General features: G+C 36.2%; 1 protein-coding gene across 3 annotated transcripts in view; it reads left to right on the forward strand.

Annotated features, from left to right (window-relative positions):
• Positions 1 to 14,387, forward strand: part of PHF14 (PHD finger protein 14) — a 162,248-nt gene that overhangs the window by 101,643 nt on the left and 46,218 nt on the right. For all 3 annotated transcript variants that reach the window (XM_036402062.2, XM_036402071.2, XM_054514684.1), the window contains one exon: positions 4,037 to 4,154. In XM_036402062.2, coding sequence (XP_036257955.1) covers positions 4,037 to 4,154 — 118 coding nt within the window. The remainder of the gene's footprint in view (positions 1 to 4,036; positions 4,155 to 14,387) is intronic.

Genomic DNA, 14,387 nt, shown 5'->3' on the forward strand with positions numbered 1-14,387 from the left:
TCCTCTGTAAAAGCACAGGTCTTTTTCCCCTGTGCTTGCAGGAAGACTTCTGCAGGCCAACTGATAAGACTCCCTCCTGTGCAGGTAGATGCAATGTAATGAAATTGGATGTGTGTGCTGAGCTTTGTAAATAAAATGAGATTGACCCCAGCCATTATCTCATTTATCTCATTTACATTGTAAAATCAGTATCTGCACTATTGATTAGAGCATAATTAGTTAATTATGAACACGATAGGGCTTGAGCACAGCCAGCTGTACTGCTAAAAAAACTAATAAAAACAATCCAAGGGCAGGAGCAGATGGAGATCACTCTATTAAAGAACGAAGCAAAAGTATTTCAGGTATGGAAATCCCTAATCAAGCTTTCTTGCTGTGAAGATGCAGCTGACCATTCTATACTTCTTTAAGTAAAAAATGTTTGATTGGGTTTTTTTTTTAACTTTTTTCTTATCATAACTACTTCAGAATTCTCCTTTCTTCTTCACACTCCATTTTCTCCGTATTTAGTGGGCATGTATCTATCCTCATTAATTGCTGGAATGAGGAACACAGTGATTTTTAATTTTGATGCATAAAGTAATTTCAGGCTTGTTGTAACAGTGATAGTAAGCAATTACCTGTCAGCTAGAGGTAATTTAGGAGGTTAGGTTAGCTTGTCTTTGTGTGGAGCTCTGCTTTTATTTCCACAAAGTTTTCAGTACAGCAGCTAACCAGGCTGCTGAAGATGGCCCACCATTTAATGGCTTTTGTAAATCATGTGCTTCACCACAAAAATAGTTATCCACAAATAGCAGCAAGATAAAATATTTGTTAGTTTAAATTTGAACGTGTGACCTTGAATGCACAAAGATAAAAATTTCAACAGCCTGTAATATGGAGGAAGTGGCTTCTTTCCCTTTCCCCCCTGCCCATCCCAACAGTTTTGTTTGTCCTATTAAGCCGTCTTCACGATGGGAGGATGATTCTTGTAAATGACGGTGCCACATGACTCCTTTGGTCTGTAAGTGCTGGAATGTGATGGGTCTGTGAGAGCATTTACTGACAGGCTGTGAGACTGGCAGCATGACATCTTTTGTGACCCAGCAATTTCATTCTCTATAACTAAGTCAAAAATACACTGTATTTTGTGTCACTTTCTCATTTTCTGAATGTGACAGTGGGATTTCTATCATTTTTATGTTGCTAGACAAAAGAACACAACTAATAGTATACACTTGAGGGATTAATCTTGTTTTATTAGTGCCATTTTAAGTTAGGTGTAATGTTTGCGTTTGGAATTAGCAATTAAGAATGCCAATTTTTTTTCACTGTGATGTGCGTGAGTTTCACATTTTGTCCCCAGTCAGTCTCAGCAGACGATGATTGCCAGACAGCTAGAGCATCATCTTTAACCAAGGTACAGTGGTAATCATCCATTTTCCCAGCATCATGCTCTGGGAACTTCAGAATCAGTGCATTTCTGTTTTCCAGTACAGAATTCATATTCCAGCAAAAAGCAGTAGGAAGCAAGCATTTAAAAATATTTGGTATACTTAGGCTTTTATCACCATGCAGCTTTTTATGTTTTGATATCTGAAAATACTCATTTGCATTTCCTCAGCTGTGCAGATGAGGATAGAAATTATTAGTATCTGAAAACCTTCATATGGATATTTTTAACTCATTCTAGGAAAATGCAAATTTTCTTCTACCAAACTAAACACTCTGAAGTGATAAAAATTGATGACAATAAATATTAAAAACATTGCACTTTAGAATGATATTTAATTTCACAATGTCATGGTTATTTCAACCCTGCTTTGCAAACTCCCTCAGCAAACTCTGAGGAAACATGGCTGAAAGTGCAGTCAGGAAGTACCACATTCTAGATAAAAAATGGTAAAAAATGTAAGGGATGCCAAAGTGTAATTTTAAAGAGGAAACATTTTCTTTTGAACATAGAAACATATCAAGCAATTACTTCATAAAAAAAAAAAAAGAAAAAAGAAAAATCTAAATTGACACTGTTTAAATCATATGTAGATTAAACTCTGAAAATACTAGTAGTCAGTCAGAAATAGTATGTTTCTTTATTTTCAGTTACTTAAGAGGATCCTTAAGTTTACGTGAAGGGAGTTCTGATAAGCACTGCTCAAGTGCAAGCCCTTACATGCATAACATTCCAGATATAGAAATAGGTTAGTAAAAATATACTCCTTTACAGATGAGAACATTGAGGCTCAGAGGAGGCTTAATCTTTTGCTGAAGGTCACATACACTGTTGGGATTTAGGAGTGTGACCTATCCCATCTCCTGTTCTCAACCTTTTTATTATTTTAATAGACCTTTCACAGGAAATAAAACTACATGTATTCCTGATTTTAAGTAATATATTTCAACATTAAAACTCCTCTGTCTTTAAAAACTGAGAGTGGTTTTCTATTTTAAGTGTTTGCTTTGTGTGGAGTGAGATTGAGTCACTGCTGAGCAATCCTAAGGATATATATTGCAATATGGTATATCTTATTTTCAAAAAATTATCAAAACCATGTCAGTCCAGTGTTGAATCTTGTGTATAGTCAGATTATTGCTTTTAATTTCTATTTAGCAGGAAACAGTACATGCCATACCCTTACCAGTGCTCATGTGTTACCTGTAACTGCTAGCAAGCCCAGCCTTGGCAGCGAGGACAAAGTATTCACTGAAGTTAAACAATCATAATTGAAAACAGTTCCTTGTTTTTATTGGGAGACTAATCCTTGGAGCAGTCACATGAACATTTTGTTGTATTAATGCAGCAGTATGTGCTGTTAGTTGAATCCTCTTCCTGTGATGCACTGTCTGTTCTGTTGATAAACAGAATGTTATGTCCCTCTGTCTTTGATCTGATCATGCCTGTGCCTTGCTATTACTGCAATTTTTGGACATTTTTGTGTTTACACATACCATAGAGGAAAAATTGAGTAGCCAGGAAAGCAGAGAAAGAGAGTGGGGGGGAATTTCTTTTAAAATTTTGATTTTTAAACATATAAAAATTTTGATTTTTAAACATATACTCTTTCCTATTTTTCAATCATTCATATTGGCTTTAATTCAGAGTTTAAGACTGTGTAATGAACAGACTGTTGCAAAGTAAATTTGAAAAAAGCTTTCCTTTTCATACAAAGGAATACAGGGGGATATGCAAATAAAGAGAAATTCAGTAGGATATATGAAAACCTCTATAATTTGCTTTAAAAAATATCTTTCTCATTTTGAGCCTATTATTATTCTGATTTAAAAATCCCTTCCTGAAGCACTTGTTCTACTGTAGTATTTTTTCTATTTGTGGTACATTAAAAGTAGGTTAACAAGAGCTATGCTGTATGTTTTGAGCTTTTTGTATGGAGTATGCATAGAGCAAAACACTAAGGAAGGGTTTATTAAAGAAGAATATAAATTTGTTGTGTGTACAGAAAGCACTTTTATAAGTGAGAGATCACAGTGAAATCCTTTTAAATTAATGCCCTTTCCAGAAAATTCAGTGTGAATGAGAAAATATTTTGTACATTTGTTTATCAACCACATAATCCTGGTGTAAAAAATGTAATTCATCACTGTAAATTATACTTGAGTTAGTTAATATGTGGGTGAATTTTTCACAAAGCTTTTCTTGAAAAACAACATGTGCAAAACAGTGTCTTAAAACTATGAAAAAATAAATATTGTCACTGTCTAAAAAAAGTTAAAATCTCTGGGGAAAAAAAGCCAGTGAATGACACTGAATTATCTAAAAATGTAAGCAATTTTTTTCATTAATTTACAAGTCTTTGAAATGTTGTCATTTATATAAGATGATGACAAAGGTGATATATGAGTGTCTGCATCAGGATATTCCAGATTAAGCAGAACCTACTTGAAGTGGCTGTTTAAAATTACCCCTGATAGAAAAGAGATTTTCTTTATTATGATAATGGACCAGGAAATCTTCTGCTGAGAATTGCAGGGAAGCTCAATCTAAAATAGTACAGAAGTACCATTTAATATAAATATGTATTTTGTTTTTCTCTTGCAGGTGTGATGAATGCAGGCTTTGCTACCATTTTGGCTGTCTAGACCCTCCCTTGAAAAAGTCTCCTAAGCAGACTGGCTATGGATGGATTTGTCAGGAATGTGACTCTACATCCTCCAAAGTAAGTTAATGCACCCTAAAAATAGTTGAAGTATCCTGGTTTTCAGAGTTTTACTTAGTGTATGGAGTTTTTTATGAAATGATGTGCATAGGTTTGTTCTGGTAGAAGGTCATAAAGCAAAGATTTCCCATTCTCTTCAAAGTAAGTATTAAAAAACCCAGATCATATGCAAAATGGAAATCTTCTTAATCATAAAGAAAATTTTACTATGCTAGTTAAATGCTTGTTTTTGATCTGCTCTCTGTGAGAAAGGTGTGAGTACAGATACTGTATCAGCATTGATAATATTGACAAGAAAAAGTATTTCAGGAGCACTACAGAATACAAACCTCTAAGGACAGAGAAAATGCATGTGTTCTCTAAACAAAGGAATGTGATTTGAATTACTAAATCTTTTTCTTTCACTGAAAATTCATATGAAGGTTATCAATACCTTATATTGATTGGCATGCCTTGTTCAAATATAGCATTGTAAAACTAGATTTTTGACATGGATTAGCTCTTTAATAATACTGAAAGTAATAGAATTCTTTGATGGTACTGACTTTTCAAAACATAAAGATTTTGATTCTTTGTCTGCACAGAAGCTTCTTTAGCACTGGCATTCTTTTCTGTCATCACCATAATCTCTGAAGAGGTACTTTCCAATTTATTTCATAAGTGTATTTATACATCTCATAAGCATATAAATGCATCTGATACCTCAGTGTAAAAACAAGAGTATTCTAAATGTCTTCAAGATTTTTTATGTTGCTGCCCCTTTGTTTGTATTTCTGTGCAGAGAATCTTTTACCCAGTAAGTGCCTCAGTATTTGGATACACAGGGACACAGCTGTGATGAGATGTTCTCATATGTTACTTGTCAGCATTCTTGGATACCTAAACTCTGTCATGCATTTGCTTTTAAGATTGGCACATACAGAATGTTCAGGGAGTGGTATCATTTTTTGGCTTGCTAGTGTCCCTTTCCAATTGCAAAAATATGTTATTCAGTTTCCCCCTGGGGGATTAATGAAATTGTTCTTTTGTAAGGAGGTAGGGAGACAGACACAGGAAATTAGCTGTCCACTACAGTTTGGACATCAAGCAATCTTTCTTGAGTACCACTTACATGCAAGAGACATTCCAAGAGTGAATTAAAACTGTTATTGAATTTCTGTCACCTGCTTTAACTAAAATGGGGTCCTGATAACATGAGTTAAAATCTTGCGTCTCTTGTATTCTTGACTTGCAAGTAAACAGAAAAATCCAAAGGCTTGTAATTTCTAGTTGTGTTTTTCTGGAGATTAGTACATTGTGTATCAGGTACGATTTTTTAGCTACTTTATGAGTTAAATTAATTATGATGGACTTCACTTCTTGCAGGGTGTGTGTTAATTTTAAGGTGTGTTAAAAACTAGAATGTTTTAAAGAGTAAAGAAAATTTTTTAGTAGAATGATTACACATTTTGTGTTAACCAGTGACTATTACAAATTTTAAAAATGTTCTTGTGTCTGATCTTCATTCATAAAGATTTTTAATGAGTAAATCTAAATAAAGTCTCTTGCACTTTCAAGTACAGGCAAGTGGAATTGCATTTGAGGGAATATGTGATGAATATGAAAGATACTGAAAAAATTGTCTTATGGGGACTCCTTGTGGTTTTGTTTAGTCACTTTCATGTAGCTTTTCTAGAAAGCTGTGCAGAGAAATTATTCTGATAAAGCTGTATTGCCCTATATGTTCCCCAAAGCCTTTTTTGGTAGCTTTTTTCTGTTTTATACTATGCAGTGTAATAAATTCAAAAAATACGATATCAAATTTAACTCCTTTCAGCCATAATGTGAGTTTTTTAAAGGATTAGGGCTTTGTCTTGTACTTCATAATTTTCAAATTCTTTGTTCTGCATGGCTTTAGGATTGTGGTTTGTATATCTGTGATTTTTCACAGCCAGGAGGAGCTGATACGATAAGGCTTTTTCTACCCCTCCTCAGAGGGAGTATTCCCTCAAATGTATGCTTGGAGCTCAGAAGTGAAGAAGTGTAGAGAAAGTTGGGTCATTTCCAGCACTCTGCCTGACCTGTGGATGAATTGCAAACCTGAGCTACTGATGATTTCAGTCTCTCAGTCACTCACTGCATCCAATTTTTGATGTGTCACAGGGAAGTTACTAGTATAGATTATAGCAGCAAAATGGGATTGAATTTTCTGCTTTGGCCAAGGAGACTATTATTTAGTTTTCATTCTTTTGACTTTGTTCATCTGTTTTGGTTCAGTTTATATCACTTATAATACACGTTTTAAAATTCCCTAACAATATATCTTCATTAGCACTATGAGGCCTTGAAAAGAATTGGAAGGTAAATGACACTGTTTCAATAACAAGAGAGGTCATAGTGCTGAGCTTATAATGGCTGTTAGTTTTTACTTAATTATGAAATTCAATTTTAGATGTTCAGGAAAAGTTGCATTCTGCTGACAGCCAATAATGCTATTTTATTTTCAGATTTTGCCAAGCACTTGCAGGTGTCAGCAGTTCCAAGGCATGTAATTTAGCAGTAATAAACATGTGATTTAAATTGTTATCTAGCACAGACATTGGACATGCTACTTCCATTTTGCTCATCCTAGTTGCAGGACTCTCCAGCAATCGTGTCAGTTTTTCCACCAGCATAGCATATTCCCATATTACCCTGCCTGTCAAATAATAGACAGACAGTGTCTTTGCTGTAGGGCATGAGGGCAACAGCTTCTCTGCTGGTAATACTTGCTGTCACTTCTTTGGAATGGGTGATGCTCACTACTAAGGTCTGACAAGCTCTCTCATCTCAAAAACATTGTAGATTTTGTTATATCACATGAAAGCTGAAATAAACTTATTGGGTCTCAATTTCTATAACACTGTCCATTCACCCTGCAAAGGGATTGCAGTGCACTTTCAGGACTGCCAAACAGCACTGTAAATCATTATTTTCCTGGTATTTTTTATTAGTGGTATTCAGGCTTAATATAGACACTTGTTTCAACTTCTTTTAGTTGAATTTAAGATAAATAGAATGTAAACCAAATAATTCAATATCGTGACATGGTAATATTTGGTAAGAATAAATGTGGTGTGACCATTTTTTCAATTGCGTACAATAAGATCTTACTATGAGGTCTCATTATTATTAGATGTGGGCTTCTTTCTATTGCCTTCCAGTGAAAAAATACTTTTTGAAATATGTCCTCCAGTTTTAAACTTCAGCAAGGACCGAAACAGTAAGGAGTTTAAACATATTATCATGGTGGTTACACTGACCATGCTAGCTAAGTTTCTATCTGCTCATCTTTGCATGTAATCTGTTTTGCAAAACACTGCAGAGTGTATGTGTCAGGTCATTATTTGAGTGCTGCAGGATCAGCTGCCTCATCTCTAGACTTGTGTTTAGTTTCCTTTTATCTCATTTCTTTACTGTACCGCATTTTTTCAGTGGAAATAAATTGTCAGTATACATGTCAGCATGGAATTCTCATCTAAACCCCTCAGGAAATATTTTCTGGAACTGCAAATACACAACACACCAAACCTGGCAAGTAATATATTTTTGTACACATTTTGTGTTCAAAAGAAATCATGGATGATTTTGCTTATTAGCCAGGTAGAAGCATTTCTTTGGGTATATTTTGCTTTCACACAGTGAATATGCAAATGTATTTGGACACTGTAATATTACATGATTAAATGTTTGAAATAATATTTTAAGTTTAAAAGAATTTTTATTACATTAAATGTATTTCAAACCTTTAAATTTGATCAGATGAAAAGAAGAAGTGCACAATTCAATTCCTGTAGTCCATGGAATTTTATTCTAATCAGAAACAAAGCTGGTGATTAAGAAAGTCTGTGAGGAGTGCAGAAGTGTCTGATGTACTCCTGCATTGTGCAGGTGACAATCTCATTATGGTTTATGGAATTTTATCTTTTTCACTATGACTTTTCCCCAAACGTGGGAAGCATTTCCTCACACACGTAGTTCCACAGAAGTGTGTTGAAAATTAAACAATGAACCCAAAGACGTAACATTAGCCTCCCAAAATTTAGGAAATACCGAAGTTGAGGTGGCATGCAGTGCTTTAAGTGCTTTTTTGGCTATGTGTGACTTTACAGCCTTTAAGCACTTCATGCTATGATTTTTTAATTTCTTTCATAAGATCCCTGCCTTTTCTGATTTAGCTGTTGGGGGGTCACTAAAAGGGATTAATTTGGGTTGAGAATTAGGAGAAAGTCTGTCTTTAAGGTTTGTAAGGCATGAGAACTAAAGCAATCATCAGAACTGGGGAAAAAAAGGAGTTTGACCTTATGTTTGAAGTAGTTGAGTTGTTACCAACAAATTGAATTTTATCTTTGTCTCACCTCAGAGCTGCTGTGAGTGCTAGGCAAAATTAACATTTTCAAATGTTTGGTAGTTTTTTCTCCTCATTTATTCTTGCCCAATTTGGATCCTTGGCCACCTTGTAAAAATGCTGAATTCTCTGAGCTGAAGTGGGAGACAGTGTGTATGTATACACAAGAAAATCCTGTTTGAATGTAACAGATGAAGTTGGCGTGCAATAGTAATATAGTGCTTAATCATGCCCTAAATATGTTTTACATGTGCTTATTTTATCATTCAATACAATGCAATTTTACATAGTTATATCTAAAATACATTTTAAAAAATATGAAAAAAAATCTATACAAGTTTTTTGAATTAATTCAGACTTGCTTCTGTTACATATTCTGACAGAGGATGGCCCTCATTTTGTCACCTTAAATCACAGAGATTGTTGCACCTTCTTTTGAGGACAGAACATAGAAGCAAATGTACTGCCATCATAGAACCCAGCATTGCAGCTGAAAAATGATAAAAGAATACTCCTAATAAATCTGCTTGCTGCTTCAAGCAGAACATAATATAATGGGAAAAAATGTTCAGTTTCTATGCAACATTTTTCAGCCAGAACTTAGGAGTATTTTAAGGTAGTTTACAGAAAAATTACATAGTGAAATTCACTAACTGTATTTGTCTTCTACAGATGTGACTATTATGATGTATGTTATGATATGATCATAAAGAATGATAGAGTTAGACATTTTTGTGTTTATTTATATATTTTAAAGTTTCTTGAGGAGAGTTTAATTAGCGCTTTGGTTTCTTGTGTGGCGTAGAAAGAAAGATGTTTTTTAATATAGCAACTGGATAATATTTGATTATTTTGAAGTCATTGTTGTCTTCCTAGGTTTGTGAGGAGCAGTAAAACATTGTCACTGGAGTGATGTCCATAAAATGGAACAGGAGAAAATAAACCAAATCTGTAAGGCCATATGAAAATTTAACAAGTCCTTACCCCACTTATGCCCTGTTTTAAGAACTTAGCACAGAAATGGGTTTCAGTACCAAGATGGTAAAAAGAAAGGTGAACTTTTAGTGTATTGCAATATCACCAGGCTGAAGTATTGCCAAATGTGTTTTAATATTTGCTTCCCAGGTATCATATTTTAAAAAAAATGAGTTGGCACAGCCTCTGTTATTTTCTGGCAAACAGGTGCAATACATCTATGTAATGAATAATTTATACCATAAAATGTTCCAAAAATAATCAGCCTTGAAATTAACTTAAGTTGGGACTTGATTTATGAATAGTGAATAAGTTAGTTGGTAGTAAATCCCCAAATTAATCCAAAACCTCAGATGCACTTAGTTGGCAGAAGATTCACATCGTCTAGGTGGGAGGCTTAGGTTTTCATCAAAAAAAAAAGAAAAAAGAAAAAAATGGTTAAGCACTGGAAAGTATTAGTGGAACAGATGGTTACTTTTAGTATTTTAATTCTTCTCTGCATCAAAATCAATTTTACCAGTTCAAATATTTCCTGGTGCTGACTGCCAGATCCTCATCATCGGCTTCTAGTGCTTGTACTTTTTGGGTGCAGCTTAACTGTATTAAGTAAATGGCCAGAAAATGAAAAATACAATTATAGCATTGTCTTCCACATGAAAAAACATTGTCTGAAAAAATCTCTCTTTGAAGGATGATAGTGCAGCTAATACCAGCCAGATGTTTAAAAAATGAAGAAATTGGAATATAGGGCTATTTTTTAAAATGTGTTATTGTTGTTTCAAATGCAAAACCAAATTTCTGATTCTTAAAGATAACACTGGGATAGATCAAAAAAGTAATGTAAAAATAAATTGCCAATTAGGAGTGCAAAGTAAAATACATAATTTTTTTTTGCATTAAACTTTGACAAAAAAAAAACCAGCAGTTAAAATAAACCTGTAAGAGTCTCTTTTCCCTGTGGTATGTTCTTAGAAAATTGAGATTTCAATATGCACTGCAGTTTTAAATTACACTTTTTTGTAAAAAAAAAAAAAAGAAAAAGAAAAAGAGTCACTTTAGTGGCACTTGGTCCAAAAATTTTTTTCTCTAGAAGTTCATTTTCTTCCCCCTATTTTTTGTTATGCAGAAGAAGGAAGAAATCCCTTGCTGCTTACCTTCATTTGCTCTTTTTCATAAACAACCCAGCAATACAGAGTTTTCTCCAAAGCTGAAAATTTGCACAATGTTCTTCTGTCTTAGTGTGAGAGCAGTAGTTCTTCACCAGCTGCTCCATCCAGCTTGTGTCCCTCTCCACAGGGTGCAGTCCTTCAGGGTCAGACTGCTCCAGTGGCTCCCTAAGTCCTGCCAGCACACCTGCTCCAGAGTGGGCTCCTCTCTCCACGGGGACACAGCTCCTGCCAGGAGCCTGATCCAGCACAGACTTCCCACAGGATCACAGCCTTCTTTGGGCAGCCACCTGCTCTGGTGTGGGCCCCTCCATGGGCTGTGGGTGGATCTCTATATCCCTGTGACCCTCCATGGGCTGTGGGTGGATCTCTGCATCCCTGTGACCCTCCGTGGGCTGCGGGTGGATCTCTGCATCCCTGTGACCCTCCATGGGCTGTGGGTGGATCTCTGCATCCCTGTGACCCTCCATGGGCTGTGGGTGGATCTCTGCATCCCTGTGACCCTCCACGGGCTGTGGGTGGATCTCTGCATCCCTGTGATCCTCCAGGGGCTGTGGGTGGATCTCTGCATCCCTGTGACCCTCCATGGGCTGTGGGTGGATCTCTGCATCCCTGTGACCCTCCACAGGCTGTGGGTGGATCTCTGCATCCCTGTGACCCTCCACGGGCTGTGGGTGGATCTCTGCATCCCTGTGATCCTCCAGGGGCTGTGGGTGGATCTCTGCATCCCTGTGACCCTCCATGGGCTGTGGGTGGATCTCTGCATCCCTGTGATCCTCCATGGGCTGTGGGTGGATCTCTGCATCCCTGTGACCCTCCATGGGCTGTGGGTGGATCTCTGCATCCCTGTGATCCTCCATGGGCTGTGGGTGGATCTCTGCATCCCTGTGACCCTCCATGGGCTGCAGGGGCACAGCTGCCTCACCATTGGCTGCACCATGGGCTGCAGGGGAATCCAGCTCAGGCACCTGGAGCACCTCCCACCCCTCATTCTGCACTGACTTTGGTGTCTGCATGTTGTTCTTCTCACTCCTTTCTCCAGGTGCTGATGTGCAGGTTTTTCCTGCTTCTTAAGTACATTATCCTTGAGGCATCACCACTGTTGCTGACCCACAGCCTTGACCAGCAGTGGGTCCCTCTCGGAGCCAGGTGGCGTTGGCTCCATCAGATGGAGGAGAAGATTCTCACAGCTTGTCACAGAATCCACTCCTGCAGCCCCCCTGCCCTGCTGCCAAAACCTTGCCACACAAACACAATACAAAAATGAAGCAAATTTATTTTCATGAGGCTTTGTATTATACAAATCAAATTATGACTGAGGTAGTTCTACTTTTCAAAAGTTGTCTTGATCATTTTGCTTTGTTGTGATGAAAAATACTTTACTGAAGTAAAAAGCTGGATGGCTGAAATTAGAAACAAACTTGTTCATTAACTATTGCTTTGGTTAAAATACACACCCAAGTCCAATTGCCAGTGGAACATTTAAGAGGTACCTGATTAATATAATTAATATAATACTTAATATAATACTGGAAACAAATCATAAACAGTATAGAGGTTGTACATTTTTAATGCATGTAATCTAAACATACACAATCTAATATTTAAATTACTAAAGCTCTAGTTTATGTATAATAAATATTACTTACTCTAAGGCAGTGGATAAGGAAGCAAAATCTCTTCATGGGCAGCTGTTCAAAATGCTGCTGCTACTCTGTACCTTCTTTAGGTTATGCTTCTAAGAAAATCTGCTTACAGTTATGGTTTATCTGGGTAATAGCTCTGCTGCTGAATGGTGACTTACTCTTCCTAAGCCATGACAAAATGAAATTACAGCCTATGTGGCCTGTTGCTGTGGTACTGAGTGGCAAGAAATCTCTGCTGGGAGCTAGCTGCAGTTGGGAAAAATCCAGAAATCACCTAGTGTCATGATTTGAAATAAAGCCACCTAATGTGGTTTTATGCTAACGCAGCGTGAGAGAAGAAAAAAACCAAAAACAGTATTTGAGCTCTGAGCAGCACAGCACAACAGGAAGATTTTATACATCCTCTTTGGTGTGCACCTATGCATAATCTCAAAGAATGTGAGAAGGTTGAAAGAGGAGTGCTGTATAGGAAGGGCAAAATAAACAAGGTTACTTGCACCTTACAGAACTGTAGGCTTTCTCTTTCAGCTTGTGAAATTTGATTTCTAGATATGTACAATATTGGGAAGCATTGTGACAGTGAATTTTGCATATTGAAGATGCTATATTGAAATGGAAAAGACAGGAAATACTCTTTTCAATACAAATTTTCTCCATTTTACATTCCTTTTCAAGCGAAGTCACAAAAGGAAGATTCCTATGTGTCACAGTTGCTTCATGGTAGCTTCCCAAGAATCATAGCTTACAGCACGGATGTACATTCAGATTTACTTTGTCAATCCAGTTTTCTTCCTACTTCTAGAGTTCATACAATAAGGAGCTCTTTGGGTATTGATAATTAGGGACTTCATGCTGACAGTGGAGCCATAAACAAATTTAGCAATAAATTGTAATTGATCATCACTACTTTCAGTTAATAATCAGTTTGGAAATTTAGATTGTTATATTTAGTTAGTAGAATGTGTTGAATTGGGTAATGTCTGGAAAAAAGTATGACTAAAAAGCTTGTGACTTGAATTTTTAAACCTTTTGGGTCTTGATTAAATTATTGGGTTAGATGAGATAGGCTTCCAGGAGAGCAGTATTAACAAAACCCCCACATTTCCATTGTGAGTAATCTTGTTTGATTTGAATATTCATCAAGAATTAAGCAGTCAACAGGAGATTGCAATGTGTATGCTTTGCAATGACATAAACAGGGACTCCTGATGTGCAAAGGTATGTCTGGAGGCTGGTGGCATCCTGTTGCACCCTAATGTTGCAAAGTGCTGTTCTGTTTCTTCCAGATTTCTGAGATAAATTTCTTAACCTAGGAATATATTTCTTGTCTTATGTTTTACATAGAACTAGAAGGTATGTAATTAAAGAAGAATTATATATTTTAATTCCTCATTAATCCAGCTTTATTACCTTGCAAATTATTTTAGCACCTGTAATCATATTCTGTATGACAGAAGACTTAGATCTTTAATTGTTAGTCTATGTATAAGATTTGAGCATATTATCATAGGTACCCAATTAAGTGCTTATGTTTACTCTCAAGGTTGATTTTATTTTCAAGTCTTTCAAAGAAATGTAGCCATATATGTCACTTTAAGCAATGTGTCACTCTTCAGTATAAATTGCTAATGCTGCCTGGGCAAAATATAATCATATTGAACAAGGAAAGAGAAAAGTGAGGGGGAAAAACCAAAAAAAGTGCCATTTTTCGAAATGCTAGGCAAGTAATGGATTTTAGTACAGTCAAGATTTGCTTTTTGTCATCATGTTAGATAGTGGAACTGAGGTTCAGTTGCCATTCTCAAACAGGAATTCTCTTAGTGGTAGCCACATTTAATCACATTTCCCAGAAGACAGCTGGATATTGCCAATTCGTGCTGTGTCAGCCACTTTCTCTGCAAAGGAGTGTCTCATCACTTGGATTTTAGCATTCTGTAGCAGAAAAGTTCCATCCTCTTAAAATTGGCTCAGCAGATAGCTTGTGTGGGAATATAACTGCAAGAGCATTACAATCAGTTCTACCAAGAAAATGCACAACTATTACATGGAATTTTAAGATGGCTTTTGAAAAGATTTTCAC

The sequence above is a fragment of the Molothrus ater genome, chromosome 1 (assembly GCF_012460135.2).
Source record: "Molothrus ater isolate BHLD 08-10-18 breed brown headed cowbird chromosome 1, BPBGC_Mater_1.1, whole genome shotgun sequence".
Lineage (NCBI taxonomy): Eukaryota > Metazoa > Chordata > Aves > Passeriformes > Icteridae > Molothrus > Molothrus ater.